This window comes from Silurus meridionalis, chromosome 9 (assembly GCF_014805685.1).
Source record: "Silurus meridionalis isolate SWU-2019-XX chromosome 9, ASM1480568v1, whole genome shotgun sequence".
In the NCBI taxonomy this organism is placed as follows: domain Eukaryota; kingdom Metazoa; phylum Chordata; class Actinopteri; order Siluriformes; family Siluridae; genus Silurus; species Silurus meridionalis.
The window spans coordinates 1975089-1991219 of NC_060892.1; the positions used below are offsets into that span (position 1 = coordinate 1975089).

Consider the following 16131-nt stretch of genomic DNA (forward strand, 5'->3'; position numbering starts at 1 on the left):
TTATTGATTATTTATCAGTAGAATCCTTTATTATATATATTGCATTCATTACTTGAAAAAGGGGTCATATATTGATCCATAAGGCTGTTTTCTGAGTCTCTGATTCTCTTTCTCTTTCTCTCTTTCTTCTCAGAGATCTCCACTGTACCACCTTAACTGCAGCTTGAGCAGGCTGTTCATGTTTGTGTTGAAGCCAACAGGCACAATATATTACAGTCTAGGGCTTGCTGCTGAAAAGCCTGCTGGATCTTCCAGTGACCTGCTGTTCTTTCCTGCTTTCCTGTGTTTTTTTTCCCCCTCTTCCTCTCCCTCTTCTAGATTTAGATTAAAAACAAAGCTCTCTCTCTCTTTCTCTTTCCCATCCTAATTTTTTTTACTCTCCTTTTTTTCTTTTACACTCTCAGCCTGGCTGGAGGAGAAGAAGAAACCCCTTCAGTTTGTGTCTCAGTGTTGCAAGAGGAAGTCGTCTGATTCCATTCGTATGGAGGTGTGTGCTTGGACCTTGTTGGTGTGCTTTGAGGAAGGACACAGAAGGGACACTCGGATGTGACTGCGGCTTCATCAGAGCAGCTTTCATCAGACTCATCAGAGAGCACAGAGAGAGGAGGAGGACAGCTAAGAGTGTTACTTTGACTCCTTTGAGGAGGAAGGAGGAGGCAGGAGGAGGAAGGTGGAGAAAGAAGGAGAAAAGGTGAAGGAAAAAAGTAAGCACTGGGGAGTTCTTGTAAAAAGATTTTTTTTCCCTCATCACGACCTTCTTGGATGCACTTGAGTTTGTCCAGACTTGGAGACTAAAGCCAGGTTCCCAACTCTGGATCCTGGGTTACGTCTCTGATAAACCTTCTCCTTCAGAGGAGTGTAAAGAGCTGAAGGAGCACCACAATCCATCAGAGTCCTAACGAGCGTCTCTGCACTGACCATGTACCCACAGGGTAGACACCCGGTAAGTGCATGACACTCCTTTACTTTTTCTCTCTCTCTTTTTTCAAATCTATCCATCTTTTTCCATTTCTCCTTTTGGATGCACAAATGTACGTGAACTCCTTCCTGTTGTAAGAGCAGGAAAGACAGATGAAACAGTTGCTGAGAGAAAGATGTCTCTCTTTAGAGGCTTTACACACACACACACACACACACACACACACACACACACACACACCAGTCAGCTGCACCTAGATGTTCTCAGTAGCCAGTTTATTTTCAGTTGTGTGGGCGGAATAGCACTGTGTGTGTGTGTGTGTGTGTGTGCATTGTACTTTGTATAATAACCTTCTGGCGTGTTACACACTCGAGTTCATGGACAGGAGGACCAGTCACAGCGAGCTTGCTTGTTATCAGGTAGGTGTTGAAAGCATTCGGGGTCACTTGCCTGTTTGATGTATTCCCTCCTGAGACCACAGAGAATCCATAATTCAGTCTCAGTCAGCTGGCATGAAACGATTACACCAGCCCAGCCTGATTAAAATATCTCTCCATGCAACTCTCCATCCATCCAGTGGATCACTGCCTAACCATCGCATCCCGTAAATCCGTGGTGTTATTGGAATTACAGCCACAGAGAGCTTCCTCCACGACGAATGAACTCCAGAGCGCAGTTACAGCAGGTGTTTCTTTTTATATCTCACTTTGTGCCAGGGAAAATGGAAAGAAGAACGTGATCGAGCGTACGCATCTGTGCTTCTCACTGTTGGGGGGATATTTTTGATAGGGTTGATACCATGTTTTCCGTTGCTGTCGAGTTTTCGAAACACGTGACCAAACCAATTATGGGCAGTAAATCTTTTAGAGCTTCTCGGTCATCGCTATCAGTTCCTAGAAAGGCAGATCTTGCAAAACGGAGACTAAATCTTGTCCGTACCAGCCTCTGTTTGTTCTGTTACTACGTGTGTGTGTGCTGTAGTGTAGTGTGTATGAGGCTTAGAACCTGCTTTTACAAGACAAACAGTGTCAGGAAGAGTGTAAAGATCATCAACACCAATAGATTTTTTTCCTGGTCTGGCTACGTAATGATATACAAGGTATATATCATCATGTATCAAAAAGTGTTGATACTAAAGGTGTTAACTGGTGATGTTCTGACCACGTGTTACCACGTCTGTGATTTCATCACGAACAGCAGTTAGAACAAAGAGCATATTCTGCATGCAAGTGGACAAATCTGCCACAGATCAGGAAGCCCTTCAACAAGCTCAACCCCTGAAAATGTCAAAACCTTTCGGCAACTTGTGCATGATGATCGTCGGAGAACAATCCACATGATTTCACTTCCGGCACCCACCCTACTCACCAGATTGGGCTCTTGCCAGATCTTGGCTCTCACTTCCCGAAGATAAAGATGTAGCTCAAAGGTCAGTGTTTTGACACCATTGCGGAGATCCAGCGTGAAGGTGCTTAACACGCTTAAAAAAGAAGACTTCCAGGACATGTTCCAGAAGTGGCAGGAACGCTGGGAGCACAGCATTGCTTTATTGGACTATTTTGTAGGTGACAATCTGTAAACATAGAGAAATTAAGTGCTTTCTTATAAATAGGGTTACTCTTAAATCTTTTTGATACCAACTCGTATTGTTGGTATCAAAAAGATTTTATCAGTAGTTCTTATAGCATGACAGGGAACTTCACCTTTACAGAAACAACTTTATATAAATGAATGATATAAAATTATTCATGCTTCCTGAACCACTCTTTCACAAATTAAACCCGATCCTGACATTGTCAACATGAAATATGTCCACCAAGAAAGTACAAATCCATTAATGGAAACACCTGGTCATTCAGTATATTTGTATATAGTTTCGTGCAAATACTGTATGTTGCTGAATCTAGACCTGACCTACTGAAGCAGCCTCATATCATAACAATGCCCCCACAGGCTTGTGTGATCACTGATCACCTCACTGATGTATGTTTTTTTAAGGCTACACAGATATTTATTTCCATGAAATATATAATTAATAATGAGAAAATATGAATATATTCATAAAAAAATCAAATTATTTAGTGCTCTCCGTCTCAAGCGCTAACAAACAGCATGTGCTGTTGGTGAATTACTTCTAGAGGCCGCTTTCGTAATGACAGTGGACCTTCTCAGCCACTTCAGCAACGGACGCAACCTGGAAAAACTATCAGTATGGATTCTTTTCCAGCAATCAACTGTCGGTGCAGATTAATCTGCAAAACCGATAAATCGGTCGACCTCTAGTATAGAACATTTAAAAAAACAAATACAGTTTGATCAAAGATCATACCAAATGGCATCCCCCAGCCTTTCCTGCAGATTCAAAACATAAACCCAGACACCTGCTTGGTAACAGACCGCACCGTGACGATTATGTCTTCAGATCTTAGATTATTGAATGATGCTAGGTTGCATCTGCACACTAAACACACTGCGACACACACTTTCATGAGTCGAACAGTGCAATCCGTATGTAATGTGAGCCGTCGCTTCAGATGAAAGCCGGAGACTTGTTTGGAATAAACAGTGCACATCTTTCATGAGAGAGCAGGTAATCTTATACATTAAGTAATGGAGTCTAGTGGTGTGTTGATGAACACATGATGATTATATGGGTGTGTGTAAATCCCCTGCAGGTTGCTTTAGTGTGGTCTGTATTTGAAGGGAAGGATCGTGTGGATGTGGGATTGGTGAAAATTGTATGCTGTCTTAAATGAGGATTTATGCACATTTATACTCCCTGCTCTGTGTAGGTGTGGACAGACCTCATGTCCTGTCATGGTTTAGGTCCACTTATGTCCTTTCACCGAACGTCCTCCCTCAGATGCCTTAAAACCTGGCAGTTGAACTAGCTATTGACGGATGAATTCTTAATTCACAAAGGGGCAAATCCCGATTTAGATTATGAACAAGCACTTTGGTGGATCTGTGGACCTGCCTAGCCTTTTTTGGTCGTGGAGATGATGGGCTCTTCCCCTGTGAAGACTGTTGCTTTGTCTCAGGGTCGTACCCATACACCCGAGTTTCGTCACTGGTAATGTTCCTTCGACATAAAGGATGGCTCATTCACGGCACGCTGACGAAGATCTAGGCAGACTTCAACGTGGTGTTCCTTCTGCTCCTGGGTCAACAGCCTGTGGGCAAACTTTCCAATCATTCCAATCACACACGTGGATTGTTGTGGATTGTTCTCGAACGATCATCATGCACCAGTTTTGACATTTTGAGTTGTTGAAGGTCTTCTTAATCTCTAGTCATCTTCCAGCGACGTTGTTCTGCTCTGGAGGTCTCAAAAACGTCTCTGTGGCAGATTTGCCCAGCATGTTTGCTCTTTGTTTTAACTTGCTGTCCATGATGAAATCGCAGACGTGATAACGCGCGTGGTTAAGAATAGCATGTACACAGGATGATGTCTTTTGGCACACTGAGATATGAAGGCCAGTGCTCCCTGTGACTGTGCGTGCAGCCTTGTGCTGCCATCTGTTGGCGTGTTACAAAACTACTCTTTAAACTTTTTGATACCACCCCATAGTGAACTTCTGATTGTTAGTGGATGCTTAGAGATCAGCATGCTTTGATTTTCACAATTTAATTGAGATATTTAAGTTGATTTTTTACACCTTCACGTGTGGTTCCCGTCTCTATAATCATACACAAAATATTCACAACGCGCTGAGCACCATCTCTGTCTGGAGGAGTGATAGAAAGCTCCCTTATGTGCCTCCTGAAATGTTGCCCCAGCTAAAAAACTGGGGCAGATTCAATAGAATAGGATCAAAATACAGACAGAAAGGGCACGTCCTAGTTAAGTGTGGACCTTCTCAGATAATCTACAGTGTCTGTACACCACCATAATAATGAAACAGGTTGAGCATTGGATCATTCATGGGCCAGACTGGTATTGTATAGGTTTGGAATTTATGTGAGGAGTGTGGGAGGACCCACATTGCCTGCTGCCTTTAAGCCTGTGAGTTATCTCAGTTATGAAGAGGAGGTTGGTTACTGACTGATATTGTCATCAATATTGTTGAAAACGTGAAAAGAGATTCCTAGCTGTTCTCATCGATCATCAGCTCTTCCTGCGTTTTATTTAATGTATGCGCATTCGTGTGTGTGAATGGGGAGACAGTCGTTTTTTTTCTCACGCTAATCAGGTGGCCAAGAGAAGCATCGGTGCCAAATATCCAACCCCAAGCCTCACACATGCTCACTTAGCTGGGGGTTGCTCAATTTGGCACGTGTTCTTCATCATCCCGCCCTTCCATTGTTCCATTCTGACTGCAGATTTTGAGCGAAGCACCTAAACAACACCGCAGGATTTCTGAGCCTAAACGGGTTTCCTTCTAATCTCATGTTTTTATCAGCCAGTGAAGTGATTGAATTGAGCAGAGAATGATTTTTGGAAAGGCACCAGCTTGTTTTTGCCCCTGCCAGTGTGCATTCTCTAATCCAGAATTGGATTTGCAGCTTTGGGTCGACCCCACGAAGTGAGCCGTTGCAGGTGACTCACTAAGGCTGTGTATGGTCGAGAATCTGCCGATACGATACGTATCACGATACGGGGTTGCGATACGATACATTGCGATACTGTAAGCAAGCCGATATATTGGGATATTTCCTATTTTATTGATAGGATATGATTTTAGGAAAGCTGTCATTAAGAACACACCACCATGTGCAAACCTAAATAAAAATGGAACCAGAACACAGTGGGATCTGCATTTGCATTAATTGCATCTAAAATGACACTGCTGACCCAAACCCCTCAAACCTACCCATACCATGAGACCTGTGCCAGTCGTATCCGTATCACACCTCAGCGCCATTAAGTGTTTTGTAATTCATGAACACAATTAGTATCGTTGTACCGAATGGTCATTTATTAAACATTATTTTTTTTAAATATGCACATAGTCGTTAAAGACATAATCTGAAGTGGCATTGAAGATGATATTAATGATTGGATTATATTTAAATTTATTACCATTAGCATTAGGCTAGTAGTAGAAGCATGATCTGAGCGCTACATCTAAACGCTACAGTCCGCAGGGGGCAAGAAAATAAAGAGTACGAGACTATTATTTCTTGTATAAATGTAGAGAATGCATTTCCCGCCTGAAAAACAAACCGCGCATGAACGGAACATATTGCCGTCGGCGAAAGTCAGTCGACGCTGTCATAACTAATAATATATATGTGGAAGTATATTCAGAACCGTTTTTGCAGCAGCGCCCCAGGAAACAGGCAGATATTAATGCTAATATTAGTGGCGTGCCCTTATGCTAGTACTTCCTGTCACTGTTTAAGTTGAAAGGTAAGAAGACTGCTATCTATCTAGCGGCTGCGATATAAACTCAAAAACAAAACAACTGCCATGAATCTTGTATGAATTATTTATTTAATTTTTTGCGAATCGAAACAGTATCGCCGAGCAAAATATCGCCGAGCAAAATATCGCCGAGCAAAATATTGCGATTCTCACATGAACCGATATTTTCTTACACCCCTATGACTAATTCTGCAGGGTTAAGAAGGTAGAACTGCTAATACATAGCATCTTTTGGGACGCTTGGAGACTGTGGGAGATGTTTGTACCCAGTTCCAAAGCTTTTTTTCTGGACCTTGTGGCATGCAGTGGTTCTTACCCTGATTGTGTTTTTGTAGTGGGTGTAGGCGAAGAGCCTGATCTGCCTCGCAGGGTTTAGCAGTGGTTAGAGAGTGGGGAAGGGTTCAAACAGTCCTGGAAAACATGTGCATGCGAAGGCATTTCTTCTCTCCCTGGATCACAGCTATCCTCCTTATTCCTGCACACTCTGGCGCTCCACATTGCTGTGTTTTTTTGCTAAATATTTCACCCGCCGATCATTATTTCATGGCCCTGGCCGTCTCCCGACTATTTTGGAAGAGGCAGTGATGCAACTGGCACACACACTTCAGAAATAGTGCAGTCTCTCTTCACCATCCAGCCTGAAATCTGGTACCGCAGTTCACTCAAACACTCACACCGACTGCCGCGTGATCAGACGTCAGGAAACATCACAGGAAGGGTTCATACCTCACACAACGAGGACCATGTCGGTGCATCTCTGGGGCTTTATCTATGAGTGTCTCTGTGAACTGATCAGTAAAGAGTTTACAGTGATACCCAAAGTCCATCAGAGTCACTGTCCAGGATTCCACAGGTGAACCACCAGGCCTAATTTCTTTAGTACTTAAGGGCTGGGTGCACTTCCTCTTTGTTTAAAAAAGCTGATTTATTTTTCCTGCCACTCTCACCATTGGCAAACTCATAACTTATAAGCACTAAACTTTTATAACACTTCTATCTGTGTAAAACTGCTTTGGGACAATGTGCATTGGTAAAATACAAATCGAATGAAATCATCCTTAACCAATCAAGCAACTGCTTTTACATTCAGTGCATTTGGCAGACGCTCTTATCCAGAACAACATTTATCTCATATATCTGAGTAGCGATGGGGATAAGGGTCTTGTTTAGGGGCCCATGAGTGGCAGCTTGGTGTGATTGGGATTTGAACTCATGATCTTCATATACCGAGACAAATGCCTAAACCACTAAGCTTCCATTTCCCCACCTTTCATTGTCTTTAACCGTACGTTTTCCTTACAGTACAAAAAGATCTAAATGGAGATGCTAATTTGAACATTTATGGCAGAAGCACCAGTGTTCAAGCAATGTTTCAACAATTTACTAAATGTGCTTTACTTTTTTTTTAATGAAAGGTTGCAAATGGGGAGATGCTCCACAGGATTTTGGAGATTTGTGGAAATTCATTCATCCACAAGGGTGTATCCAGTATATCCTGTTTAATATAGCAGAAGATCTTCTATCAAATCCAACTTATGTAGAGCATATGTTCATGGAGCTGACTTTGTGCACAGGAGGCATTGTCATGCTGGAACAGGTTTGGGTCTTCTAGTTCTCCTAGATAAAACTTCAGGTGTTTTAAAAGTCAGGGGTTCCATTACTTTTGTCCATATAGAGAATATATAAAATCTGAGATGCTCCAAAAATGATATTGAAAATATTTATGAAATAAAATCAGCCTGTATATGATTTAGAAGGTCTGCTGTAGGTGTAGAGGAGAACTTCATCACAGGCTCTTGTATAAATACTAATGACTTCAGCAGCTTAAATGTGTTGCGGAATTGAACTCATGACCACGGCGGCGTTGTTCCAAACGCAAGGGACGTCAGTATTATTGTGTGAAAGTGATACGGGAGACCAGTTTACAAACTCTGTTCAGATTTTAGGAATTTTAGATGTAAGACCTGTTAGTTTCTCATCTCGTCACTTCATCCAGCTCTTCTCTCCTACAATCCGGTAGTTTTTTTTACATTCTGAGTAATAAATAGATTCGTATAGACGACGCATTTAAGCCATTTTTCCTTTTTGTATCATTAGATTACGAACATAATAATAGCAAAACTAACATACCATTAATGAAATATTAGAATTTAGAGGGTGGAGGTGATATAAAATAGGAGTGTGTGGTGTGTGTGTGTGTGTGTGTGTGTGTGTGTGGTGGTGGTGGGGGGTGTATTCTTTTACTCATTGATGGTCTTCCTGCGTCTTTATTTATTTTTTATCGTTATTTGTTGTTTATTTGTTCTAATTGTGTGTGTGAGAATGGTGCTGTGTAAACGAAGATTGTTGTCTTTTCTCTCTTTCTCTCTCTCTCTTTCTCTCTCTCTTTCTCTCTCCATCTTCTTCTATCGCTCAGCTTCTCATCCTCCCCCCTCTTAGTAGATAATCCTCTGTAATTCTCACTCGCTCCTGCTCATCTAAATTGTGCCTGACTGACTGCTATCTCACATGGCTTTCTGTGCGTGTGTTTGTCTTACCGCCCACACACACACACACACACACACACACACACACACACACACACACAAAACCCCCTAGATTAGACGGATCAGCTTGGGTTTTCGAGATCCCCCTGCTGTCTGACACTCAATTACTAAGCAGACATTCGAACCCTGTTCCTGTTTGCGTTCTTATGTCTGGGCATGTGCCAGTATTCAGTCTTTCGTATTAAGAAAATTGCCTAACCTTTTAAACAGCTTTACGATATCAACACAATATGGTATTAGAAAGAACTCACTGTTGAGCAGACCCTCGTGTCATAGAGCAGCTTCTCAACCAGAAACGAAACGCGGTTCAGTTTTTTGGTTGGGGTTTGAAAATATTTGAAGATAAAGAGGTTAAAGATGGCGTAATCCCTGGTCCTCTCTTGGTGCAGAACGTTTGCTACACTCGTAGAAAAAATGAAAGCAATAAGTTGTCCGACTGGTGATTAAATCTTGGGCCGTATACTTCTGAAAGCTTTTTTGAAATAAAAGGAAATCGGATTTTTATAGCAACATAATGTTTGAGTATAATGTTATAACAGAGCAGCACCAGAACCTCCATTATATTACTGATGAAAAGTGTCAGAACCTGTTCCTCATCCGGTGCTCTGCCTGGAACTTTAAAAACAAACAAAATCAACCCATCAACTAATCAATTAATCTCAATTTATATAGCAGCTAACATCTACTAGGGAGAACCTAGGTGCTAAACAAAGTGCAGAATCTCATAACTCCATGCACTGGTAGGATCCACTTTCCACCTGGAGAAGATTGATGCTTTTTGAACATCTCATTCCACATTTAGTGCCTGTTTACTGTTATTATAACCTTCACTCTTCTAACTGCTGATGTAGCTGAGGTGAGGAGGCCTGGCATGCAGTCAGGGTTCCAATTCATCCTTAAGGTGTTCATTTGGGTTGAGGTCAGCGCTCTATAGCAGGAGATCTTCCATATCTTCCTTTATCATATGAGAAATGACATGGAGAACGTGGACTCTGTTCTGTAGAAGTAGTGGACACCTGAGCTTAAGATTGCTGCTTCATTTAGTTCCCATTTGCTCTTATAATAAGCTCCACGCTTCTGGAAAGATGTTCCACTAGATTTTGTGGAGATTTTGTGGAAATTCATTTAGCTAAAAGGGTGATAGTAAAGTCAGGTACTGATGTAGGTGAGTCAGCGTTCACATTCATCACGATCAATAGGGTTGAGGTCAGCGCTCTACAGCAGGAGATCTTCCACATGTTCCAACCCATGTATCTTCAATAAGCATGCTTTGTGCACAGGAGCATTGTCATGCTGGGTTTTCTAGTTCAAGTGAAGGGAAAATTTCATGCTACCGCATCCAGACATTTTATACAGATGTGTGCTTCAGGTTTGTGGTAACGTTTGGAGAAAAATCACATGTGACTGGAAAATCAGGCGTCCCAATACTTTTATTTATACAGTGTACGTTTCTGGAAAGGAATCGTACAGAGCTTTGGTGTGAATATATTTTCGATGGCTGTGTATTTATTTTAGTATACGAAGTTGTATAAAAAGTTTTAAGTCTAGTTTTGTAACACGCCAACAGGTGGCAGCACAAGGCTGCACGCACAGTCACAGGGAGCACCGCCCTTTATAAATCAGTGTGCCATATGTCATGGTCCTGTGTACATCGGAAGCTGTGCAGCCGGTGCTGTTCTTACAAGGTGTGTTACCACGTCTGCTATTCTGACACGTGCGCACACCCTGTCAACGAACTCCTCCTCGCACGTGAAACAACACGGACTTACTTCCGCACTCACACCCAGATTTGGCTCCTGCCCAGACTTCGCCCTTCCGAAGATGAAGATCCGGCTCAGAGGTCACCGTTTTGACACCGTTGTGGAGCTCCGGCGTGAATCGCAGAAGCTGCTTGAAAAGAACACTTCCAGGACACGTCTCCAAAGGAACGCAGAGAGCGCAGTATTGCACTTTTCTTTTGTGAAATGATACCTATCTAGTCAGTCACAAGCATCAGTGAATGAAAGTCTCTTTTTACTTAGATCTTTTTTTTCTATGGGAACTGCTGCTATTCTGGTTGCTAAAAGATACTAAACATAGTTAGAGTGCAAAACACTGTGTGCCTCTGTTTGGGTGGAAAAAGCATTGGGGATATGCCACACACACACACACACACACACACACACACACACACACACGCACATCTATTCTGTTTGTACTGAACCCATTCAGTGCCCAGTGCTGAGCCTGCAGCTTAATTACCACCATGGCTGTGAAGTGACTGACCTCCACCATTAGCCTAATTCAAATTTAATTGAAATTCACTTGTCTAGACTAATTAAGCTCCTTCGAAAAACTTTTAGCCGACATGCTCACGTGTGTCGTGCGGCACGCTACGGTGGCTGAAAAAAAAAAGAAAAGAAAGGTGGAGGATGGGTCCTGGACTTAGAAAGAAAGCGCTGAAGATTAGAGCAGGAAAAAGGAAGCCATTTTAAGTGCGGCTCGTCTTTAAATAGCTGTTGGATTTCGAGTAAGTGATGGAATTAATGAGGAACAGTGTGTATAAATAAAGCGCTGTCTGGTCCAGGCGGTGTGTGAGAGATTAACAGGAGAGAAGTGTGATCCTGTCACGTGGGGACGGGAGCAGGGGGCTGCTCTTGAGGTGGTATTGAGACACCTGACTTCTTTCAGTGATGTTCCTAACCCTTGTGCACCAAGCCCATAAAGCTCCAGAAAGATCTTGAGTGGCCTCCTATAGAGCTCTGACCTCAACCCTATTGAGCAGGATGAGTGTGAATGCTGACTGCACCTCAGCCCTCCTCACTTTCTCACCTACTGTACACCAGTTCCTGACTTTTCTAACAACCCTGTGGCTGAATCACTACAAATCTTCATAAAATCTATTGGAACATCTTCCCAGAAAAGTGGCGCTTAGCAAATGGAAACTAAATGTGGATGAGGATGTTTACAAAGCACATTCAGTGTATGTTGTAGAACTTACAATCACGTCCATAAATGTTTGGACAGTGTTGGAATAAGCTTTAAGGAGATTTACATCCAAATCACTGTGGCCTCCCTGTTAAATGGATCAAAAGTAATTGGACAAACTTACATTCTAATAACATAAGAATCGTTTTAAAGCAATTGCTTTGTAGTCTGTAGATCCCACAGACACCACTCAACTCCAGCATTCTTCCCTTTCCATGATCTTCCAGGTCTTTGCTACAGCTTTTTTTTGCTCTTAGAGAGCTTTTACATTCAGTAAGTGCAGAACGTGATCAGCTGGGTTCAGGTCAAGTGATTGACTTGGCCATTCCACTTCTCTGCTTTAGAGTCTTGGACGCCTTTGAAGTGTGCTTTGTGTCATTGTCCATTCAATTCAATTCATTTGTATTTTTTGAGTGCTTTTATTTATTTATTTATTTATTTATTTTTTACTATGGACGTTGTCTCAAAGCAGCTTAACAGAGATAAAGTGGTTATAAGGTTGTATAAAACACCGTGTAAGTTTATTGCCTACACAATTTTGCCAAAAGTTTGCGGACACCCGGCAATGGGTATATGTGCTTTTTGAACATTGCTTTCCACGTTGAGTCCCAGTTTTCTTTTAGAATTTCCTCCAATCTTCTGGGAAGATGTTCCACTAGATTCTGGAGTGCTCTTGTGGACATTGGTGTTCATCAGCCACAAGGGTAATGTAGGGTGGTACAAGGTGATCTTTGTCCCTTCTGTTTATAGGGATTTTTTTCAGGATTTTACAGGAATTTTAGGATTTTTAAAAAATGTTTTTGGCAAACTCGGATCTGTTTTTGACCTCTGTATTTGACCTTGGTGAGTTTGGTCTTTTCTTGATGGTTGCCAGAGGTGGAAAGTAACTAATTACATTTAGATAGATTGATAGATCTCTGGCTTTTCTGCTAAAGCTGCATTTAGGTTGAAGGTGTCCTTCATTTAAAAACAGATCACAGTAACGACCTAAAACCTATTATATGGACAAAAGTTTGTGAGCATAAGATTGGTATTAGTTTCCTATCGCTGTTATAATAACCTCCACTCTTCTGGGAAGATTTTGTTGTCATTGAACAGTTCAGGTACACAGCGATGAAATGCAGTTTAGCATCTACCAGAAGTGCAAACACTGTTGTAAAGGTACAAGAAGTAGAAGGTTATTAGGCTAAAAAAAATGTGCAGTAAGCAGAATAAACAAGTCCACTAAATATATATATATATAAATGTGAAATATTAGGCAGAATGTACAGTATGTATTCAGCATAAATAAAATAGTAGTGAGATGTATGTGAGGCACAATATGTGTAGAGAAAGAGGGGTATAAAAAATACAGTATGTAATATGTACATTGTATGTAGAATTGTACAGAAGTTTTATACAGTGTTTATACAGTGATCTAACGGTGTAGTGTAGAGTTCAGTCGTGTGATAGTTGATGGAAAAAAGCTGGTCCTGAACCTGGTGTGTATGTTCCTGTATCTCCTTGTTTGTTAAAGGAGTTTAAACAGTTTGTGACTGGGAGTCCTTGATGATGTTGTGAGCTTGGTGTTGAGGGTCAGGCTTCAGACCTCTCCCCTGAGGGCAGGTCGTGGTTGCTGATCTGGCCGACCACAGTGGTGTCATCTGTATACTTGATGAAGCTGATGGAGTTAAGAAGAGGAGCACAGTCATAGGTGAACAGGGAGTAGAGTAGTGGGCTCAGAACACAGCCCTGTGGGATGCCGGTGTTCAGAATGAGGGTTGAGGATACCTGTTTGTCTGAGGTCTGTTGGTGAGAAAGTCCAGAATCCATCTGCAAGTGGAGGTGAAGATACCCAGGTCACTGAGCTTAGTGATATCAGTACAGTGGGGAGAAATGTATTAAACGCAGAACAACAAGAGAACCAAACTGACAGAGAGAGAGAAAGAAAAGAGTGAGAGAGAGAGAGAGAGAGAGAGAGAGATAGATAGATAGATAGATAGATAGATAGATAGATAGATAGATAGATAGATAGATAGATAGATAGAAAAGGAAGCGAAAAGATTCAGAGAAGATGCTTCTCCTTGTTTATAAGAAACATTTACTCACGTTAATGTAATTGAGTAGTTTTTTGTGTACTTCTACTTTTTTAAATCTGTAATTTTACTTTTACTTAAAGTGGGACTTTACTTATGTTTTGTTTGCGAGTGAGTAACTCAGATTAGATTCAAGTCATGCACTGTAGAGTTATTTATTTATTTATTTAGTTAGTTAGTTATTGCACTTTAAATTGTAAAGGTGTTCCTTCAAGTAAAATCAACTGGTTTGAGATTTATATCTTCTTACCCTTTTTGGGTCTACACTCGAGTCCCCCACTCGGTAAATTTGACTTTGAATAAATTAGAAACGAGCTACTTTTTAGTTTTACTTGAGTAGAATATTAGATTGGTAACTTTACTTGTACTTAAGTAAAATGTTATTGAAGTAACAGTAACTTTTACATGTCTACAACATTTGTAGGGTTGCCTTTGACACAGCCTTACTTCCTGAAGGTTGTTCTGGATGTTGTGAAGGAATGCTTCTTCACTACAGTTGGTTTCTGCTCTCTTTTGGACTTCCTGAGCTTAGCAGTATGTTCTTTCTTTAGATGATTACATTTTAATGGCTATATCCTGTGGTAGACCGCTAACAGAATAGCACCCTTTTCCAAATATTTATGTCCCTGACTGTACTTAACGCATGTTGTACCCATTAGAACACCTTTATGAGATTTAGTCCCAGAAAAAAAACCCCTGTGAGAATGCCAGGTGAAAACAGGAAATCAGGTTTAACGCACACAATTCATTTTTGAAGGTGATTAGAAGATTAAATGTTCCTGCATCCATTAAATCCAAAGTAGTCAACTGACCAATCTGTTTATCTTTTTCTCACAGGTTCCACTGCAGCCAGGCCAGTCCTTCAAGTTCACTGTGCTGGAGACACTGGACCGCATTAAAGAGGAGTTCCAGTTCCTCCAGGCCCAGTATCACAGGTGATGGACCCACATGACACACGCTCTCATAATAACGTCCACTCTTCTGGGAAGATGTTTCACTACATTTGTGAAGATTTGTGCTCAGCCACAAGGGCATTGAGTTCTGGTGTAGGTCAGGTGAGGAGGCCTGGGGTGCAGTCAACGTTCACATTCATCCCAAAGGTGTTTAACAGGGTTCAAGACAGGCCATTCAAGATCTTCAACTCCAACCGTGAGAGCTGGATTTGTGTATAGGGGCATTTTCATGCTGGAACAGGTTGCGTCTCCAAGTTCAAGTAAAGGGAAAATGTTATGCTACCAAATCCAAAGACGTCCTGTACATGTGTGTGCCTCCAACTTTGTGGTAACAGTTTAAATGAGAACCACGTGAACCACATAGCTGGAAACGTCTGGTGTCCCAATTCAGACATGACCCTTCGCTTGCTGTTTGAACTGAACACTAACACGGTTTAATTCTCACTCCAGTAGCATTTAGCCTCATTCATCTCTGACCCCTATTACATGTAGTGGTGATGAGGACTCTTCTTCTTTTTTTTTTCTGTCGACGCAATTAAAAATATATAAATAAATGCTGTGAATTGAGCAAGAAAGTTTAACCTCATGAGGCACAAACTGGCATCGGAAGCTAGCAAAAAAACGAACAACACTATATATATATATATATATATATATATATATATATATATATATATATATATAGTATTTTTATACACCTTTGTAAACACAACATTTATATGTTATCTTTTTTTCCCAACAAACTATAGTAAGTTAAAGCTTCAATTTTGCATTGTGTTTTAACATTTTCGATGACAAATAAATCTTTTATCCCCAACTGGAAAGAAACGTAGGAGCTTAGCATTCACTTCATCTCACATGGACTCTTTATGGAGTTTGTGGTAAACCTGATTTCATTGTTTTAGATCAAATCCATTGGAAGCTTCATCTGATGAAAAAGTAAAAGTTTATATTGTGTATATATATATATATATATATATATATATATATATACACACATACAAATATATATTGTTTATGCAGCTAAAACTGGTCTGTAACTACATCTTACATCTTCATCTGAATCACAGCTGCATTTTTTCCCCTCTGTTACCTGAAATTAAAGTTGTGTTATTTCCATTTTCAGTCTGAAGCTGGAGTGTGAGAAACTGGCCAGTGAGAAGACTGAAATGCAGAGACACTACATCATGGTGAGTTCTGGTCGAGCTTCCCGGGTCAAATCCTGTACAGTGTATTTGAGTAAAATGGGAAAATGATCTAACTGTGTGTTTATGCTCGGGCGGGGCAGGGCAGGGTGGGGCAG

General features: G+C 41.2%; 1 protein-coding gene across 5 annotated transcripts in view; it reads left to right on the forward strand.

Annotated features, from left to right (window-relative positions):
• The first annotated feature begins 203 nt into the window (after positions 1–203).
• tle2b (TLE family member 2, transcriptional corepressor b) overlaps positions 204–16131 on the forward strand; it is a 79297-nt gene continuing 63369 nt past the window's right edge. The window contains exons 1-3 of one of the 5 annotated variants that reach the window (XM_046857277.1): positions 204–943; positions 14713–14810; positions 15955–16018. In XM_046857277.1, coding sequence (XP_046713233.1) covers positions 920–943; positions 14713–14810; positions 15955–16018 — 186 coding nt within the window. In that variant the 5' untranslated portion in view covers positions 204–919. Of the gene's footprint in view, positions 944–1239; positions 1339–14712; positions 14811–15954; positions 16019–16131 lie in introns of those variants that run through there. The other 4 variants (XM_046857275.1, XM_046857278.1, XM_046857274.1 and 1 more) reach the window with 4 other exon arrangements.